This window comes from Prionailurus bengalensis, chromosome B2, assembly GCF_016509475.1.
Source record: "Prionailurus bengalensis isolate Pbe53 chromosome B2, Fcat_Pben_1.1_paternal_pri, whole genome shotgun sequence".
In the NCBI taxonomy this organism is placed as follows: Eukaryota; Metazoa; Chordata; class Mammalia; order Carnivora; family Felidae; genus Prionailurus; species Prionailurus bengalensis.
In genome coordinates this window covers 104,941,159-104,960,490 of record NC_057349.1, presented here as the reverse complement: position 1 = coordinate 104,960,490, position 19,332 = coordinate 104,941,159, and the positions used below count along the sequence as shown (strand labels likewise).

Below are 19,332 nucleotides of genomic sequence, written 5' to 3'. Positions count from 1 at the left end.
TTACATACATTTCCATGGCTGTTGTTTACTTTGGTGGCCTCACGTTTGACCCATCCAAAAGGCTTGCCCACCCAGGAACTATTCTTACCTCTAAGGGTAAGAAGCTGGCCAGTGGAAGGGAGATGTGATGAGAAGGGAAGCTGCATCCTTCTCCCAACAGGGTGCTGTCAGCTTTTTGCAAATGGGGATGCAAAACAGACTGAAGAGCATCATTTTCAGTATGCAAACATCTGAAATAAAGACTTTCCATTAAAACACTGAAAGTTATTAAATACAGCCACTGGTTCGTTACGAATTTCTCTCTAGCCAGATCTGTTCTCCCTCCCATAACTGTGAAATCTACTCTCTCCATTTATTAGTGCTAAAAGTGCCATTAAATAACATTGTGGGCCAAAGACCCAGAACACGACTGCCTAATAACTTGTGCTCTCTTCTCTAGAAGTCCAAAGAAGTGAGATACAAGGCACAATGGTGGATTGGCACTTCAGCTGCCACCCAGTGGAAGGTGTTAACGGGGTTTAGACTTACCCACTGTGTTAGGGCTTCATAAGCTTCAAATGGACCAGGTCCATTTTCTGAAATGTGCCAAAGGTGAAACTTAGTTTTCTTTGTAGGAGGCAGGAGTTGCAATCACAATGAGTAAACAAACATGACAGAACAACTTTGGAAAGGTAAGGGAATCCAGGAGTATCCTTACCTAGAACATTTTTATTGTGAAAAAAAGAGCCACATAAGTCTGAATTTTAGCTTAATGTTTTAGTCTGTGAAACACAATTTTATTGTGTTTTGTGCCTGCTGATCTTCCAAGAATTTGCTCTTGACCAGCTTTTTTTTTTTTTGGTATATATTTCTATTCTCCATCTAACCGGAGCCAAAGTATTTTACAAAGAATGGAAATAATGTAGAGTTTTCTTGGGTTGCTTTGATTTGACACTTGAGTGAAGTTATCTTTCATCTCTGGAAATTTTTATTTCCCCATCCTGTCTGTAAGCTTTTCAAAGGGAGGGATAATTTCAAACATTCTTGGGGTTTGGCCCACGGTGCCATGGCAAACCAGTACATTGTAGACATTCATTAAGAATTGTCTAAATGAATTTGGAAAATATTCTAGATCTTTTCCCTCATGTGCACACTGCTGCTTCTCCTATTCTGTCCAGGAGAGGGCAGTGGTCCACATTCATCTCCAAATTAAAGCCTGCCTTCCATCCTGCCCTGATTTCTACCACCTGCAGAAGCTCTCTTACTTCAAGCAATGTTTACCACATACAAAATCCAGTGCTGTACTGGGTGTCATATGTGACTGATGGATCACGGGAATCTGCTCCTGAAGCCAAGACTACACTGTATGTTAGCTAACTTAACAATAAATTATTGAAAGAAAGAAAGAAAGAAAGAAAGAAAGAGAAAGAAAGAAGAAAATGGCACATTAAGCCACAAACTTGAAAGAAAGAAAGAAAGAAAGAAAGAAAAAGAAAATCCAGTGCTCCAAAACTGCCTGTGGCTCACCATAACCAATTTATAATAAAAAGATTAGAAGTGCCAAGGGATCCTCGACAGGAAAATATTCTCATTAAATAATAGACAGTGAACTCATTTTGATAATTTTTTTGAAAGTTTCATCCCCTCCCCCCACCCTGCTTACTTATATGACTGTAGAAAGTTTCAGGAGAAGGGAGAGATTCAGTCTTGCCCCTTTGAGGTCAATTGTGATTGCAAAATGCAAGCACTAAATAGATAATCAAATCATTAGAGATTACATTTTACATAATTTACTCAACAGGCATCTATCACTTCCAGTTTATTATGAGGGCAAATAAAAAGTACAGTTATACCTTTCTCTAGTATAAAATCTAAAAAAGTCTCCTTAGTTGCACACACAAAAAATATATTTTCTAAACCCATTTATAAGATTTCATTAAGAGAAGTTAAAGATAAAATTGAGCATTTAAGTAAATCATTTCCATTTATTATAGAAAGTATTTGAAATGTATCCTAAAACTCATCATAAAGCCAAAAATTGTGTTGAATGTTTGGGTTATGTCAGGTCATAGTGGTTGATTGTAATGATATTCTGGGACACACCAGCTAGGCCCCATGGAAAAGCAGAAATCAGGAAATCCCTTAGTCTACCCTGTCATGTCAGTAGCAGGTATCTGTGGTTCCCTCCTCCGGTCCTCGTCATTTTGGTGACTCAACTATTCTCTGCTGATTTTGCTCTTCAGCTACCTGCTAACATCTCTCTATTCTTTATCTTCTCTCCACCTGAGTGACTCTGCTGCCTCAGGACTTCTCCTTACCCTCTTTTAGTCTTTCCCTTCTGGGTGTGTCTTCTGTGAGTCTCTGTGTCTCATATTCGAAGTCCCAAAAAGAGCCTCTAACTTGTCTTCTGTGAGTACAGACTTCATGGCACGCGTCTTCTGTGGCCAAGCTGTGGACTGAGTGCCCAGGCTCTCAGATGCCCATCCTAGTCCATTATCTGTGATCCGAATGGCAGTGTAATGAGACACAGAGTCTGGCCATCCTAGACAGCCCTCCAAGAAGGGGGTTGGGGTACGAAAAACGTTCTGAGATTTCCCCAAATGGGGCAAAGCAATTGGCAAAGACCATATTCTTCCTGTCTAGGAAATTAGCAACATTTATTTATGAGTCTTACTTTACCTATGAACCCTGTGCTTGTGTTATTTGTCTTACTGATGCTGGTGTTTGTTTTCCTTTATTCCAGAGGCTAGAATTCCTGTATAGAAGAGTATAGCAGGCTCCATTTAGCATGCTAACTATAAGGTATTGAAATAGAATTGTCTTTGTTATGTATTTTGCAGATAATAAGTAAGCAAACTTAAAAAAAATGCATCCTCTGGGAAGCAATCTGAGCCAAAACACATTATTTGTTGAAAGTAAATATTTTAGACCATTAGCAAGAATGGGGCAGGGGGTGGGGGGGAGGTACATTTCTCAGAATGGTAAATTCAGAGGGAAGCTTCAGTGGATGGGAGCCAGCCAGATTCTCCTAAGCAAAATGATGTTGTGCTACAACAGACAGTATTAGGTTTCCTTTTGAATTTATTCTAAAGGAACCAATCATAAAAAGTTTGTTCTGGTCCTCTAATCCCATGGGGCTTTTGCTTTTGTTTCTTTTTCTAAATCTTTTTCAGTTCCTTCTCTTGGCATTCTCTGTCTTTTCAGAAAATGTTACCAGAGATGACCTGATTTTTTTATGTGAATAGGAAAACTGCCCAGGTGAAATTAACTTGAACCAGGCCATGCAAGACAGAGACATCAGCATATCTTAGGTTTTTTCTTTCTCTTAAAAACAAAACAAAACAGGTTTTATTCCTTATGCTTCTGTATTTTACTTTCCCTCCATTCTTTTTCCAGATTGTATTTGGCTTCCTCCATTTTCTAAACAATGTACAGGTTTAAAAGGAATACTTTCCCTAAAAGGCCTATTTCACAGTTCTGGGTGTAAGCCTAAGTGTAATGCACCCAGTACAATGCACAACACTTGAATTGTGTCAACATCCTGATTCTATGCACAAAATCAGGAGACTTTTCTCGGTCCTTTGAATGTTTTGGGTTTTTTTAACCAGGATGAAAATTTAGATCTCAGTTTTAAAGTTGCCTCCATTCCCACCCCCCTTCACCCTCCCCCGCCCGCCAACCCCCCACACCCCCGACACACTCTCCTCCTTCTTACACACAATTTGCTTGAAGGGATAGACTAAAAAATGCAGCCTGAATGGCATAGAACGGAAGGGAAACCTGAAACCTTTTTATTATTAGGCAACCCCTGCCCTTTGTTAAAATCTCTCATTGATGTGGAGGTCAGGTTTTTGCTCACGATCCTCTCAAAGGTGACTCATCTCATCAAGGCTGGGAGCACTTCACAGCCCCTGTCTCGCTGTCAGCATCACTCCGTGATATGCCCTGGCTCAGCCTTCTGCCTTCCAGGACACGGAATGGAAGCTTTGTGCTCCCCACACAGATGCTCATGGAGGGGAACTTCCCTTCAGCTCAGATCTGCTCCACCTCAGGCAACTCAACGCTGTGGGCAAGATAATCTCCAGACAACCTGGATAATCTGGGGCGAGAAGAGAGGAGAGGGTGGAGGGAGGCTACCACTGGTTTCACCTACCTCAGACACCCTATAGTTGTGACTGTCAGTTCAAAGATATGCCCCCACCATCCTAAAGTATTGAGGTGTCTTGCCACTGTTTTATACTAGAATAATCTGTAAATAGATGTTTGAGAAGGTGGCCATGATTGTATGTGCATCCCACCTCCATCAGAAAATTGAAGTGGGAAACTGAGGTACCGGAATGGCAGAGTCCTCACAGTCTAGGTTGGATTTGAGACCCAGGCATTCTTCACCATGTGACCTGTGTGGGGAGCTGATGGGGTGAGGAGAAAATGAGTGAAGAGCTCAGTAATTAATCCAAAGGGTCTGGACGGAACTGGAGAGTGAGTGTTCACAGGTGACAGGACGCAACTGGAGACCAGGTCAGTAAGCGCGCTTCCCAGTGCGGTTCTGGGGGGGCTGGATCCTAAGGGTAAAGCACTGTAGGTGCCTTCGCCCTCAACACCTTCCCAGGATTCCTGTTCCTTTTCATCCTTCAACTGAACAATGGAAGCTAATCAGACTAAGCCTAAATAGAACATCTTTCTTTGCTTTTTTTTTTAATTTAAATTCAGGTTAGTGAACATATAATGTAATAATAATTTCAGGAATAGAATTTAGTGGTTCATCACGTACTTATAACACCCAGTGATCATCACAAGTGCCCTCCTTAATGACCCTCACCCATTTAGCCCAGCCCCCCACCCAACACCCCACCATTTTGCCCAGCCCCCCACCCAACACCCCACCAGCAACCCTCAGTTTGTTCTCTGTATTTAAGAGCCTCTTATGGTTTATCTCCCTCTGTGTTTTTATCTAATTTTTCCTTCCCTTCCCTCATGTTCATCTCTTTTGTTTCTTAAATTCCACATATGAGTGAAATCATATGATATTTATCTTTCTCTGACTTATTTCACTTAGCATAATACACCCTAGTTCCATCCATGTTGTTGCAAGATTTCATTCTTTTTCATCACTCAGTAATATTCCATTGTATATATATACTACATCTTCTTTATCCATTCATCAGTTGATGGACATTTGGGCTCTTTCCATACTTTGGCTATTGTTGATAGCGCTGCTATAAACATTGGGGTGCATGTGCCCCTTCCAATCAGCACTCCTTTATCCTTTGAACAAATGCCTCGTAGTACAATTGCTGGGTCATAGCATATTTATTTTTAATTTTTTGAGGAACTTCCATACTGTTTTCCAAAGTGGCTGCACCAGTCTGTATTCCCACCAGCAGTGCAAAAGTGTTCCTCTTTCTCTGCATCTTTGCCAACATCAGTCATTGCCTGAGTTGTTAATTTTAGCCACGCTGAGAGGTGTGAGGTGCTATCTCATTGTGGTTTTGATTTGTATTTCCCTGATGAGGAGTGACGTTGAGCATCGTTTCATGTGTCTGTTGGCCATCTGGATGTCTTCTTTGGAAAAGTGTCTATTCATGTCTTCTGCTCATTTCTTCACTGGATTATTTGTTTTTTGGGTGTTGACTTTGATCAGTTCTTTATAGATTTTGGATACTAGCCCTTTATCTGATATTTCATTTGCAAATATCTTCTCCCATTCCATCGCATTCTAGATATAGAATCTGTTAATCTTTGCTATTAATTACTATTTTTCAAAGGCTAACTCACAAGTTAGTGTTAGGGGCCTATGGAATTGCTTTACTTTTTCCACTTTTTCCAACATATGATATGAAAATAAGTGGGAGCCCTTGATAAACAGGGATTGAATTCCATGGAAGTCACAGCACAACACCACACAACATTCCAGAGAAGGCTGGCCTCACAGCTAGCTGAATGTCAGGCCGTTTTCCTACTGAGTAACATTTGTGAGCAGAAAAGGAGTAGAAAAAAATTAAATGGAAAGAAAAACTCTTTATAGTCATAAAATTCTCCGTATTTAAAAAGCAGTTAATATTAACAGCAAAAGGAACTCATCAAGTATTTTGAGAAATCTTCCCATTCGGGCCAGAAATCTAGCAGATGGATTATTAAAACTAATAAACCTGCTTAAAGAAATATGACCATTTAGGCTTAATTCTCTTCTCTGAGTAGGCAAGAACTGCCTTACATAAACACCCACACACTCAATCTATTCCCCTTTGTACCCCTGGGAGGGGTGAAAGAAGAAAAGTGTAGGAAGTTTTCTTTTGTGGAAAAGCATGTGTGCATAACCACAAGGTCTGTGGATTCTGCAGACTGATCAGGCCTAACCCAGCAGACCACATACTCGCAGCAGCATTCCAATACGAAAGCAGGGCACCTGCAGGGAAATTACCCATAAGTTTTTATTATGACTACATTTGTGTTGTATTCTTTTTCCTTTAGTCACAGGGAAGTGTCTCTGAAGGCTCAATTGTCAGTAAATTCTGCAAGTTATCCCCCCTTACCTGTGAATGTCCATCGCCCAGTTCTGTTTATGATCAGGTCTTATAGGAAATCTGGCTGTCTCTAGGCGTCTTACCTTCTTGGCACTATTACCAAAGATGCTCCAGGGGAAAGTTATCAATGTTCCAGATATCTCAGCACATGAAAATCTAGGCTGTCTTAACTTTCCATTGGAGAGTCTTTGTTTTCTTTTTCTTAACTCATTTGGATAAGATTCATGAGAGCCTCACTTATGAAACAAACCAAAGCGTGTGCACTGAAAATAGCATTAGTGTCGGGAGCATTTCTTTACTGTAACTATCGACAATGAAATTTCTTACCAGGAGATGAAAACTGCTGAGGAAATACTCTGGGACCCCAAACCTCAAAGGCTAAAGCAAGGTCCATCTGAGCCTAAGAATTCAGAGACACTAGGGAAGACATTCACACTCTGGGGCCTCCCTGCTTAGTGCATTCTTGTCAGAAGAAAGATTTTGTCCAAACTTGCCCGGACCTCTCAGTGATGCTCCAGGGTAATGACTCTCAATCCTTTTTGCCCTACAGAATCACCTACAGCTTTTCCAAAACAAAACAAAACAACAACAAAACAAAACAGATGCCCAGGCCCTACTTTTGACCTATTGAGTGGGGTCTCTGGAAATAAGACCCAGGCATCAAAACTTTGAAAATGTTCCCCAAGTGATCTTCATGTGCATCCACTGATTTAAAGCAAGAGTTTGCAAACTGTGTTCCTTGGTTGGTGCTCCAGGGTGATTGCTATAATGGCAGGGAGGCATGTGAGGCCTGCTATTCCTCCAGACCCTCAGTCCAAATTCTTTCAGAGTTGCTTCTCATTTTATCTCTTTTACATATTTCAAATAAAAGAAAATGTCATTGGAACAAAAGTAGGTAGTCTTGATTGAAACAAAGCCCACCCAACCAGGGGCTGGGATGACTAACTTATCTCTTGGGAAGGAGGTAGGTAAGGAAGCTGCATCTCCTAGGACATTCACTCCAAAGAAGATGGAAATTTATCAAACACTGGTTTGTGACTCTATATATTTTTTAACTATTTATTTCCTATACAGGGTCAGTGAGACTCACTCATAGTTAGCCAGGTGTTTAATGAAGCGAGATTTTTAAAAATGCCAATTTCCACCCTTCATGTTTCCTCCCATGATGCAAATACCAAAAAAAATCCAGGGAGAAATAAACTTGTTCTGTTGATAACATCAGCAATCATTAATACAGACGCACATCTGTTCATGTTAAAATCTAGGAACAAAATGTTGTTACAATGCAACTAGAAACCATTTTATGGGTTATGTACTCTGCCCAAAGATGTATATATTTTGAGGTATTATTCTTAAGTGGAATTACTCATATCATCTGAATTCATACGTATCTTACCTTATCCTATTCTTGGAAATGATTTGAAGAATGGGATTAGATGAAATAACTAATTCATTTTCCCCATTCTCATTTCAGTTTTCATTATAATTTAAAACTTTTTTTTTAAATTTTTTTTTCAATGTTTATTTATTTTTTTGGGACCGAGAGAGACAGAGCATGAACGGGGGAGGGGCAGAGAGAGAGGGAGACACAGAATCAGAAACAGGCTCCAGGCTCTGAGCCATCAGCCCAGAGCCCGACGCGGGGCTCCAACTCACGGACCGCGAGATCGTGACCTGGCTGAAGTCGGACGCCCAACCGACTGCGCCACCCAGGCGCCCCTAGGCTCTATTCTCTTACCTGTGGCTTAACCTTGACCTTTTTGAACTTTAGTGTTATTCATAAAAATAGAAACAATAATACCTCCTCCCCAGTATGGTTGGGAAGTTTTCAATTTAATCATATGTAAAGTATCCAGCACATAATAGGTTGTCAATAAACATTAATTCTGCCTTTCCTCCTTAGCGGAAGTGCAAAATTTAGAATATGATCTCTCTTCCAGGTGTACAAATGTTCTTTCTGCATAATTCAGTTTTAACCAACTGAACACTGAAAATATTTTGTGAAGCTGCCCAAAAGCAGATTTCCTTCCAAACTCAAATATGACATTGTATATTTGCAATAAGTATTTTGCAACCCCAAAAGGGATTTAACTAACTCAATGCTCTTGATCAAAACCCTACTCAAATGGGCATAAGTACACTTGCCTTGCCTGCAACTAATGAAGACTTCTTTCTGGGGCTTCCCTCCATGCTCGGGCTCCAGCCTCAGTAGCTCAGCTTACCCTTTTGTCTCTCTTAAAGTCTCACTATGTCCTGGGACACACCGTGAAGCTGGTGCTATAAACGATGAGAACTGGAGCCCGATCCTTCCTAATGTCAGCTCCTCGGAGCAGTGTAGGCTCCTTTGGGAACTTTGGGAAATGATGGGATTGGGTTGAATATATGATACCAATCGAGACAGCAACCCCACAGAGAAATCATCCTTGCAGCTGCCACATAAGAGGTGCGTATACAGATCTACCGCTCCTCTCTCTTCACCTCATAGGTCACAGGCTACGAATGTCAAAATGTCAAGTATAGGCTCTATTCTAGTTGCATGGGCAGACTGAGGGAAAAGAGAAGGTGGAAATAGATGAAACAAGAAGCAAACCCACAAGATTAACTTAGGTTTTTAAAATTATTAAATAAATGAAAATCCAATAGGAGCATAGCAGTGGCTTCGTTCTGAATTCAAAACCACAAGGTTTCTTGAAAATCATATAGTGCAATAAGGAGAATGAAGGGAAATTCACAAACTCCATTTTTTGAAACCGAAGAAAATGTTTCTTCATAATGAAGAGTATACCTTGGAGCAGGGAAAACTGATCCAAAAGACCCATCTGAAGGCAGATTTAGTATCTTTATAGACTTTAAAGGTGTGAAAATATAGGCCAAAGTATCGTGTTAGAGATAAATCGGGATGGCATTGGATTTCTCCTCAGCAACATTCAGTGACAAAAGAAAATGGACTAACATTTAAAATTTACCCAAGTAGAGAAAGTGTGAACCAGCTAAGCTGCTCTTCAAGTAGAGAGCAGGCCGACATTTGAATATCTAAGAATTCAGGGAATAGTATTCCCAAGAACCTTTACTGAGAATGATACCAGAGGGTAAAATTCTGGCAAGCAGGAGTTGACTGACAACACTTCAGCAGAACTGAGGTGAGCATATAATTCATTTCATTGCATAACTATTATGGAAATTTTCAAGCATACACAAAGGTAAAGAGAATGTACCTGCTGTCCAGCTTCACTAAGTATCAATATTTTGCCAATCTTGTTTCATCCTTCAGCTACCTCCCCTTTTTGTGACAAAATATTTTAAAGAAAATTCTAAACATTATGCTAATTCATACAGAAACATTTCAATATGAGTCTCTAACTGGTAAGGACTTTTTAAAAAAATATAAAGTACCATGCTATAATTATACATAACAAGGTATATATTTTATATACAGGTCTTTGATTTATAATATTATTATAAATAATTTCGTGAAATCATATAATATCCATTTAATACCATTCATATTTCCCTAAATAGCACAAAGACACCCTGTTATAGTTGGCTGTATGAAGCAGGTTATACATAAGGCCCATGTGTTGCTTCTGGTTGTTATGTCTCTCGTGTCTCATTTTTTCTCCTTTTTTCATGCCATTGGTTTGTGAAAAACTGGGTCATGTGTCAAATAGAATGTCCTATATCATAGATTTACTTGGTCGCTTCTTCATAGTGCTAATTAACTTGCAGATTTTTTGCCTGTATTCCCTATAAAGTGACAATTTGGTCTAATACCTGATTAGATTCAGACTTAATTTCCTAGGAAACGATACTTGACAGGTGACGCTGTGTACTTACTCTTGCACTGCATGGCATAAGGGGGCACAGCATATTGGGCTATCCCATTTTTAGGGATGCTAAGGGAGATAAGTGGCCTCATGTGACACAGTCCCCATCCCACTATGCTTTCACCTAGTACTTTAGAATTCATTATTTATTGTGTAGATCCATTACATCACTAGTGGTTGCAAAATGGTTATTTTCTAATTCTGAAAAGCTCTACAAAGAATAAAATAATAAAAGAAAAGTAGAATGATACAAAATTGATGTGCATAAAGAAATAATTTTTTCATGTACTGGAATAACAATGACTGAGAAGACATCATGGGAAAAAGAAGCCATTAACTATAGCCTACAAATATGGGAAACTTACAAAATGTGTGAGGAAATCTTTAAAATATTTCTAAAGGACAAAAGGTAGCCTTTAAAAAATGGAAAAATAAATGGAAAGGCACCCCATGTTCCCAGACAGGTTGATAACAACACAACAAAGGTGTCTAATTCACTAGCGTTGGGGTGAAGCCCAAGATTCTCTTTTAGCCTGCCTTCCCCAGCATGGCCTGCTTTGTGCTTTAAAGCAGTTCTCAAGAAATGATCCCTGGACCAACAATATGAACTTGGTTACAAATGCAAATTCTCTTGCCTCACTCCAGACCTACCAAATCAGACACTCTGGTCTCAGTAGTCTCTGTGTGAACAAGCCCTCTGGATGATTTTTGCGTGAGCTGAAAGTTTGAGGACCACTATCTCTAGTGCTTCTAAAATCTAAGTTGCAAAGGAATCACCTAAGATTCTGTTAAAAGGAAGACTGGATTCAGCAGGTCTGGGATGGGGTCTGATTCTGCATTGCTAACAGACTCCCTAGTGATGCTGATGCTGATGGTCTGAAGACAAAGGTTTGAGGAGCAAGACTAGAAAAACAATCTGTTTCTAGTTTACTCAAGGCCAACCTACCCTGTGCCCTCTGCTCCCATTTTGTTCTAGGTATTAATGACAAATCATATGTTACTCCTCTCAGTAACATGTTTATTTTAAACAGAATTTAACCCACAGAAGTATGTTCCTCTCAAAACACATTTAACCAGAAATAATTACAAATTAATCTCAGGCTTTAGTGAAGCAATTTTGGGGAGAAATGTATTCAGCATCTATCAAAGCGTGCCATAGAGGACATACTGCTAAATGGAATCTAGAGGAGAAAACTACTAAGGAAAAGCTAATGTATAAAGAGAATCTTTGTGTAAACCTATGTATAATCCAGTTTGTATAAATCCAGTTTGCCTCTACTTTCTCTCCCTTAATAAATTCTTATTTTCATGTATTAGGTTTGGTGTAGGCCCTCGTATTGCTTCATAGTGCCCCAAAATTTGGTGGCTGAAAACAACAAACATTTATTTAAGCTCATGATTTTCTGGGTCAGAGATTTAGAGAGTGCCCTACAATGTCTGCAGCCTCAGAAGTGGTGGCTCAAAGTCTGAATGGCTGTAATGGCTTCTCCCTCTCCACTTGGCTGGCTTGGCCAAGCTCAGCATTACCAGAGACAAGGCATAAGATGCAACATTTCCACAATCTGGCTTCACTTCTATAGTCTATTGGTTCACTAAGGCCAGATTCAAGGGGAGAAGGATAAGATTCCACCTCCCAGTTAGAGCCATTGAGCCACATTTCGTTTACCATGGTTAGCTTTTATTAGAGTGAAACCCAGAAGGACCAAAGATGCAGTGAAGTTGGTTTGGTTAGAATCAACGTAAATGAAAAAAAAAAAAAAAAAAAAAAAAAAAAAGCTAGCTTTAAGACCTTCTTTGAAAGCTCACAGTCTCAGGAGAGCCTACAGTTAGCATCTCTTCCCCACTCCACCTTCAGCGACCTCACCTTGGAAACTTGAATCTGCGTCATAGAAATTGGCAAACATTTCACATCAGGGTGTTTTTTAGGAGCCATTTGTTAAATACTAATCACATACCATGTTTAAAATCCAAGTAATATATCAAATATATTACAAATATATTGCGACGTTACATCCTCCACCTTCCCCTCTCCCACCTAAACACACACACGCCTGACCCTGCTCCTCTAACTTCCCAAGGATATGTTCCAGGTCTTAACACTTATAGGGTGCTGTCTTCAATTTGGGGTAATGTTCCATGGTAATAAAGGGTTCATTCCCAGGATTGTCCAGCTAGGGAGCCAGGATTTTTAGTGATACAGAGTGTGAGCCACAGTGTAAAATGTAGTGCCTCTTTACACATCAATTCCACTCAGAGATTTAGGGAAACTTAAAAAATATATATATATATATATATATATGCATGTATATATGTGTGTGTGTGTTATATATATTATATACACACATATATGTGTGTGTATATATTTAAACTAATGTGCGTATATAACATAGTAGAATGCAAAATTTGCATTATTTCTAATAAACATAAAACTACAAAACAGTTTTACACCAGCACTGGTTTGACAGTTTCCCCAGACCTTCAGTCAGGGCTGACTTACCCATTCAGCACAGTAGGCACTATGCCCAGAAACCACCATACTTGTAGGGGTTCCAAAAGTGTTTTTAATTTCTTTTAAAATTAGAAGAAAATGAACTTTGGGGTTGAAAAAGTATTTTAGTATAAAATATTAATTTATTTGTATTTATATTAATACAGTCATAAATGTGTATGTGCATGCATATGTGTGTGTGTGCGCGCACGCGTTTAAAGTAAAAAGGGGTCTACGGAGGCAGAGTGCCTACGGCCCCCAAAAGTCATAATACAGCCCTGCCTATAGGGACATGCTTTCAGAGCACAGTGGAAACATGTGAAAAGCTCTAAATTTTAAGCACCATATCCTTTCAATGTGTTATTCTTGAAAACTGCTGTCTTCAGATTCCAAGGAAATGAATTCCAAATGGTAGATTTTCATACGTCCTTGAAAGGCAGTAGAATAGATTTGCAGGACGAGGATTTCCGCTGACTGCACCACTGACCCCACTGTCTATAGCAGTCAGTTAAGAGGATCTTGGTTACTCACAAGTCACCACTTCTGCTCCCAGATGCCATGACCAATATTTATATAGAGCAGCAGACCTTCTTGCATGAGTCTCATCAAGCCATAAAATCATAGAACTTGAAGCCACTGAGCCCCAACCCCCAACCAATGGAAGAGCACCTTTCTCACCATCCTTGACCGTCACTCGGCATCAGTTTGAGCACATCCTGACACAGCCCTGACACATCCCGACACAGCCTTCCCTCAGGAGCTGCAACGCTGCTTCTCTTTGGGTTGTTGTCTTCAAGGAAACACTGACGGCGAGAAAACACAGAGATACACAGGTTGCTGTCAATGCAGCCGAAGATGTCAGAATGAGCCCTGAACACCATGAGTCCGTGTGGTAGATGAACTACACGCTGTGCGCAGTACCCACAAGTACCAGTGTGGTCTCATCGTCCTCAGGGCTATGTTCCAGACCATCCTCCACCACCTTATGCAGAGTGCTGTAGTGTTGCCGACTTTGGTGGAAAGAATGCAGCTCTGAGGCAGCCTCCCAGGCTGCAAAGGTGGGCATGGGGAAGGCATCTGGCCTCTTGTTTTCAAAAAAGCACTTCAGGTTTCGCTCACTCAGCTTGTTGGCATACTCCAGGAATGTATTCTCCAACTGCTCCTTCTCCTTTTGTGCATACGTCTTCCAAAAACTCAGCTGCAGGTGGCTGACTTTAGATCGGCAGCGAGAATAGCAAGTGGTGAGCAGAGAGAAGAAAGACGCTGAACAAATCAGGCACCATCCTAGAATCTTAGAAAGAAAGAAAGAAACAGTGAGGACATGTAGAAGCAAAGCCACTTCCCAGGGAGCCGGGATGGTGTTACTGGTAAGTGTTTGCTGAGTTAACACCACAGGCATTGCTATACCTCAGTTGAAATACTTCATGTTAATTTTGTAACAGTCAAAATAAAGTTCGAGTTTACCTAATCTCTATCATCCATCCTACCCAACGTTGCCGGTATACAAAGAAATAGCCAGAAGACAAGCAAATGGAAAATTGCAAAAAATGTAAATTATCCAAGAATCAGTTAAACCAACCCCTCAAATAGCTATTAAAGGAAAGAATTCTGTGCATGTGGAAGTGTGGTCATTTGCACAAATGAACAATTCCTCAGCCAGGAGTTTTCAGGCATTGATAAATACACATTCATGGCTAGTGACTGATTTTTCCATGTTACGTTGTTTGCAGAGAACAACAGACCCTCTCTGAGAGAAGTAGCATTACTCATTACCCATGATCAAGTGAGACAGGCATAATACAATAAGGAAACTGAAGCCAGAAGAATTGAAAAGCTGCATTAAAAAAAAAAAGAAAAGAAAAAGAACCTCAGCGTCATTCTAAACCTTGAGGATTACTGGTTCAGAATTTTGGTAATTAGAAAAAAAAAATTCCTACGTAAAAACTGGTTCAGGTGGCATTTTTTTTCCTGAATTTTAAAAGCAGAACTCTAAATAGCTTGACGTACCTTCTAAACTTTTTTGTTGCTCTAATTGCATTGGTCACAATTGGAATTAATCTCATATTTGGACAACTAACAGAGCCCTTTCACAGTTTCTCTTGACGTTTTCAATGACCCTTAGTATTTCTCAGCAAATGGGCCTGTTTGAAAATAGAAGCAATAATCTGCAAATGAACCCATTCAGACCGTAACAGAACTACAAATAAGTTGCAATGCTTTAAACCAGTGGTTCCCACACTCTGGCTCAGACTGTGGAGGCATTGTGAGGGTCTCAGACTCCACGTGAATGCCAACTCTGGAGTGGAACTAACTGGATTTAAATCTCAACCTTCCCTTTCCTACAGGTGTTCTCATTTCCTATGGGTGCCTCATTTCCTCAGTTGTAAAATGGGGGTTACCCACCTCAGAGGGGAATTTGGGGAATTGAAATGAGACAGTGTAGACATACATACGCATTCAGTATGTGTTAGCTATTATCACATGCTGCAATTTTTCGGATGTTATGTATTCACGTAAAAGCATTACTGAACTCGTGGTATCTTTCTTTCGTGATTTATGAATGAGACACAGCTTCCACCACGTGAAAGTCTTCATATTTACCTTGAATCACTTGTGGTTGGCTACCTCTTCTCTTCCTCTTCTACCTTCCTCTTTCCGCGCAGCCGGACATCCTGCAGGCCAGCAGACCCTCTCACCTCAGCATCTGAGCCAGCTCTGCCTGAGCTATACTATTCAATCAACTACAGACTCCTCCTTCCACATTGCATCATTTTGGTGTTACCTTGCTCCGAGTACTGAGCACTGAGCCCTCTTGTTCTTCCCCAATTCATAGTATCCAGAATCTAAATAGACATGGTGGATGCTCTCACACCAGCCCTCAATATGTTCCGTTCTTCATGAGTCTCCTGTCTCAAACCCTGGCAGTTTTCTCAGTAATTTAGAACACTTACTGTGAGTCAACAGCTTTATGCCCATTTGTGTCCTTCATCTCTACACCTTTCAGCAGCCCTCCAAGGTAGGTGTTATTACTCCCAACTATGAGCAAACTGGGGCTCAGAGGGATGAAACCATTAGTTCTGGGTCACAGAGCTGGTAAGTGGTAGAGTCAGGATTCAAACCCAAGGCTAGCCAACTCTAAGACCAAGCTCTTGCCACTTGTCCGCTCTAACTGCCTTAAGAATAGAAGTTAGAAATCCAGCTGGATCTCTTCTTTGTGCTCCCCCCCGCCATGGATAGGGAACTTTTTCCACCCCCACCCACATATCCAACTATTGGTCTGGATTCCCTGTTGCTCCTGCCTGGCTGAACCACTGTGGTCAGCAGCTGTCATTGATATAGCTCCCCTTGTCTACATCCCGTGTGCATCCTCCCCTAGAAATCAGCCCCGGGTCTTTCTCATTCTGCTGAAAAGTAAACACGTAGTGTGCCCAGGATAAGCTATGACAGGATATTCATAATTCCTTATGCCTGTGTTTAGAGAAGAAAAGCTCACACAGTGATAAGTGTTTGGATCTGGCATGAACTGAATAGAGCCTGGTGCCTGAGGACATAAATCATAAGTCGCTCATTGTATCATAACATTTGTAATTAGTACCTTCCTTCAACAAAAGAAGGAAGACATTTGGGATCCTGGAATGTTTTTATCTAAGATGAGCTTTATGCATTAAACAAAAGATTTTGTTGTGGGGCATTTTTGAAGCTTATCGGCTTATGAAAAAAGTACCGTGTGACCATACAGCCCACCAGCTTTGGAAAGTACGATTGTAAAACCAGACTGCCTTGATGTGTTGTTGAAAAGGCACGTCCTTGTTGAAAAAGTAAAAATATACCATTTTGAGCGCCCTTATTCTGAAACAAATAGCATTCCTGAGAAATTGTGGATCTGTTTATGTACTCTTATTGGTTGTTTTGGTTTGGGGAACATAATCCTACTACTCCCAAGTAGGAATTCAGTCTTTTCCTGAGGCCAGGGCAAGGCTCCACATCTGGATTTGTGCTCACGTACCTGGACGGATGACAAGCTACTTCCCTGTGTCAATTAGGTAAAGCTACAATTTCCTTCTATTAAATAAAACCTATAGAGCGCAAAGAGCGGAGGACCTAACCTCCCTAGAGAATACCGTCACTTTTCACTGAAGGCTATTTAAAGACTGCCACCTCCCATTTTGGACAGGAAATCTTTCTCAATCCTGACAATATTTATACGCAGAGATAACAGTTGCCAAAAATCACTTGAGGGAATCTCTACACTAATTATATTACGTGCAGCTTTGAAAAATAAGAGTTCATTTGGTTCAGCTATATTTTAATAGATGAATGCTATGTGTGTTTTTCTGAGAAACCAGTTTGAAAATAATTGATAGAAGGCAGTAATTTCTAATTACAGCTCTGTCATTAACGCTCAATTATGAGTTAGCGTCATGCATTATTTACAAAGTCAACCCGGAGAGATTGTTTTAAAGCACTTAAGTATTTACATACGCATAACCCAGAGGATATTTTCTTTTTGGAAGTGGAAAAGACAACGCAATCAGCAATTTTAGGGAGCCACCAACCTCTAAAAAGCTTTCCCTGAGATTGTCTTAATGCTGCATGATGTTCCAATTTCCATTTGGTTTCAAAATGTTCTAACAAGATTCAGACTCAGCTCTGCCGGAAGTGAGTACAGACAGAATACTTTGCGTGGGGAGAAAAAGGCAAGTTTGTCCTTTCTTACCTGAGACTGGGCTTGCAGGGACAGTTTCAGTTCTTCGTTGTCCGTGGGGGCCATGCTGGTTTTGCCACAAGACACTTTGTAAAGTTCATCCCAGCATTCCTGGGGCTTGCCCTTGCAAATCAGTCCCAGGAGTCTTGAACTTTTGGTCCCGCTCATGGCACATTCATAAAAAGTCCCATTGAGCAGAGCCACAGAAAGCCACATCATTGGAGCCACCAATGAACTCAGAGTGATCTGGCCGAGGACATAGAAGAAGTGGCAGCTGTGACCTTTGGGGAAGATTTTCCTGGGATTCACACAGCAGCCGGTGAAGAGCCTCATCGCCTTGCTGTTCAGAAAGAATCCCAGGATCAGTAACACCCAAGCAGGAGCAAACAGGAAAACCAGCCCATAGACCACATTCTCAGTGCTGCAGGGACACTTAAAAGCCACCAGTGAAAAGAGACGCTCGCTCCCCACGGTCAGCAGAGCCATGAAGCTGTAGCCAATAACAGTTTTCTGGTTGAGGAAGAATTTTAAAATCCCCTGAAAAGCATCCATGTTGAAGATACACAAAGGGAAAATGCTTTGCCCTTATTTATTGGCAGAGCAGCTGCGGCAGTGGCCGAGGGTGGAGCTCCTTCTTCATTAGAAACAACAGTCCTCCTTCTCAGACTGAATTCAGCCAGATAAGGAAACAATGTCATTGCCTAGGAATGAGTATTTCCCAACCATGCTCAGATAACGCCTCCTACTGGTGAATTTCGTGCCACGGAACCGGGGCCCAAACACTGAGAATCTGAGTACATTCAGAGTGCACAGCTTCCATTTTATGTTATTTTCATATGGCTTGGATTGAGAATCAGAATTTTTTTCGGATTCTCAATCCTATAAATAATAGTCTAGGAATTTTCCAGCCGGAGGAATCAACATTTGCAGAAATGGGTCTCAGCCAATTCACTGAGAGCCAAATCTAGTCTCCAGGCCAGGAGTCTCATGATGATTTTTCCCTTGTTACTTAAGACTGCTACTTTTGCTACTTTGCCTTAAGATCTGAAAGATTCATTTTTTTGTGTCCTCTTAAACTGACTAGTGTCAGAGATTTGAGCCAAATTTTAGGACTTGGGCTACCTAAAATTTCTATGGAAAAGTTTAGGGAGCATTTGAGTTTTCAGTGAAAGACAAAATGAGAAGGTCCTCATCATTTCTTTCCTAGTAACCTCTTGATTACGATCTCTGCCTTTGACCTCCTGCCCAACCCTACCCGCAACCCAAATCCATCCTCCAAGCTCACACAAAGGAGATCCTTCAAATGGAAATTCAATTCTGTCCTAACCTACTCACACCTTCGGGGCTTTATGCTACCCACAACTGATAAATACCAGTCTGCCCTGAACTTGATCATGGTATTTCCTGCCCATGACATGTTTCCTCCACCTAGAACACTTCCCACTCCCACCCTGTCCACCTGGCAAATTCTCACTCAATATTCATGAACAGAATAGCAGTTTCCTTCTCTGTGAGTATTTGCAGGATTGCTTCCTAATATAGAACACTGTACTTGCAGGACTTACACCATTGCAGTTTTTTTAATACCTTTTTACTATGAGCTCTTATAAAACAGGAACTATATTTATGAACCTTTGTATTCTGGGCCTAAACATGGTCTCAAACACCGAATGGATGCTCATTTAATAATTTGTTTTTCAAATAGTTATTGAACTCTCATTGTGTGCTAGAAATGCAGTGTCCAGTGAGTACCTATTGAATGAATGATGAACCTTTCAGGACTTTTAACTATAAATAATTTAAGAAAATTGT

The 19,332-nt window shown here is 40.6% G+C and overlaps 2 protein-coding genes across 3 annotated transcripts in view; one reads left to right on the top strand and one right to left on the bottom strand.

Annotated features, from left to right (window-relative positions):
- TRAPPC3L (trafficking protein particle complex subunit 3L) overlaps positions 1–19,332 on the top strand; it is a 40,008-nt gene that overhangs the window by 13,485 nt on the left and 7,191 nt on the right. The window lies entirely within an intron of this gene.
- CALHM5 (calcium homeostasis modulator family member 5) lies at positions 9,645–18,170 on the bottom strand. The gene is made up of 2 exons (XM_043592169.1): positions 17,533–18,170; positions 9,645–14,106 (listed from the first exon to the last, which is right to left on the bottom strand). The coding sequence occupies exons 1-2, from the start codon at positions 18,070–18,072 to the stop codon at positions 13,717–13,719; spliced, it is 930 nt and encodes a 309-aa protein (XP_043448104.1). The 5' UTR covers positions 18,073–18,170; the 3' UTR covers positions 9,645–13,716.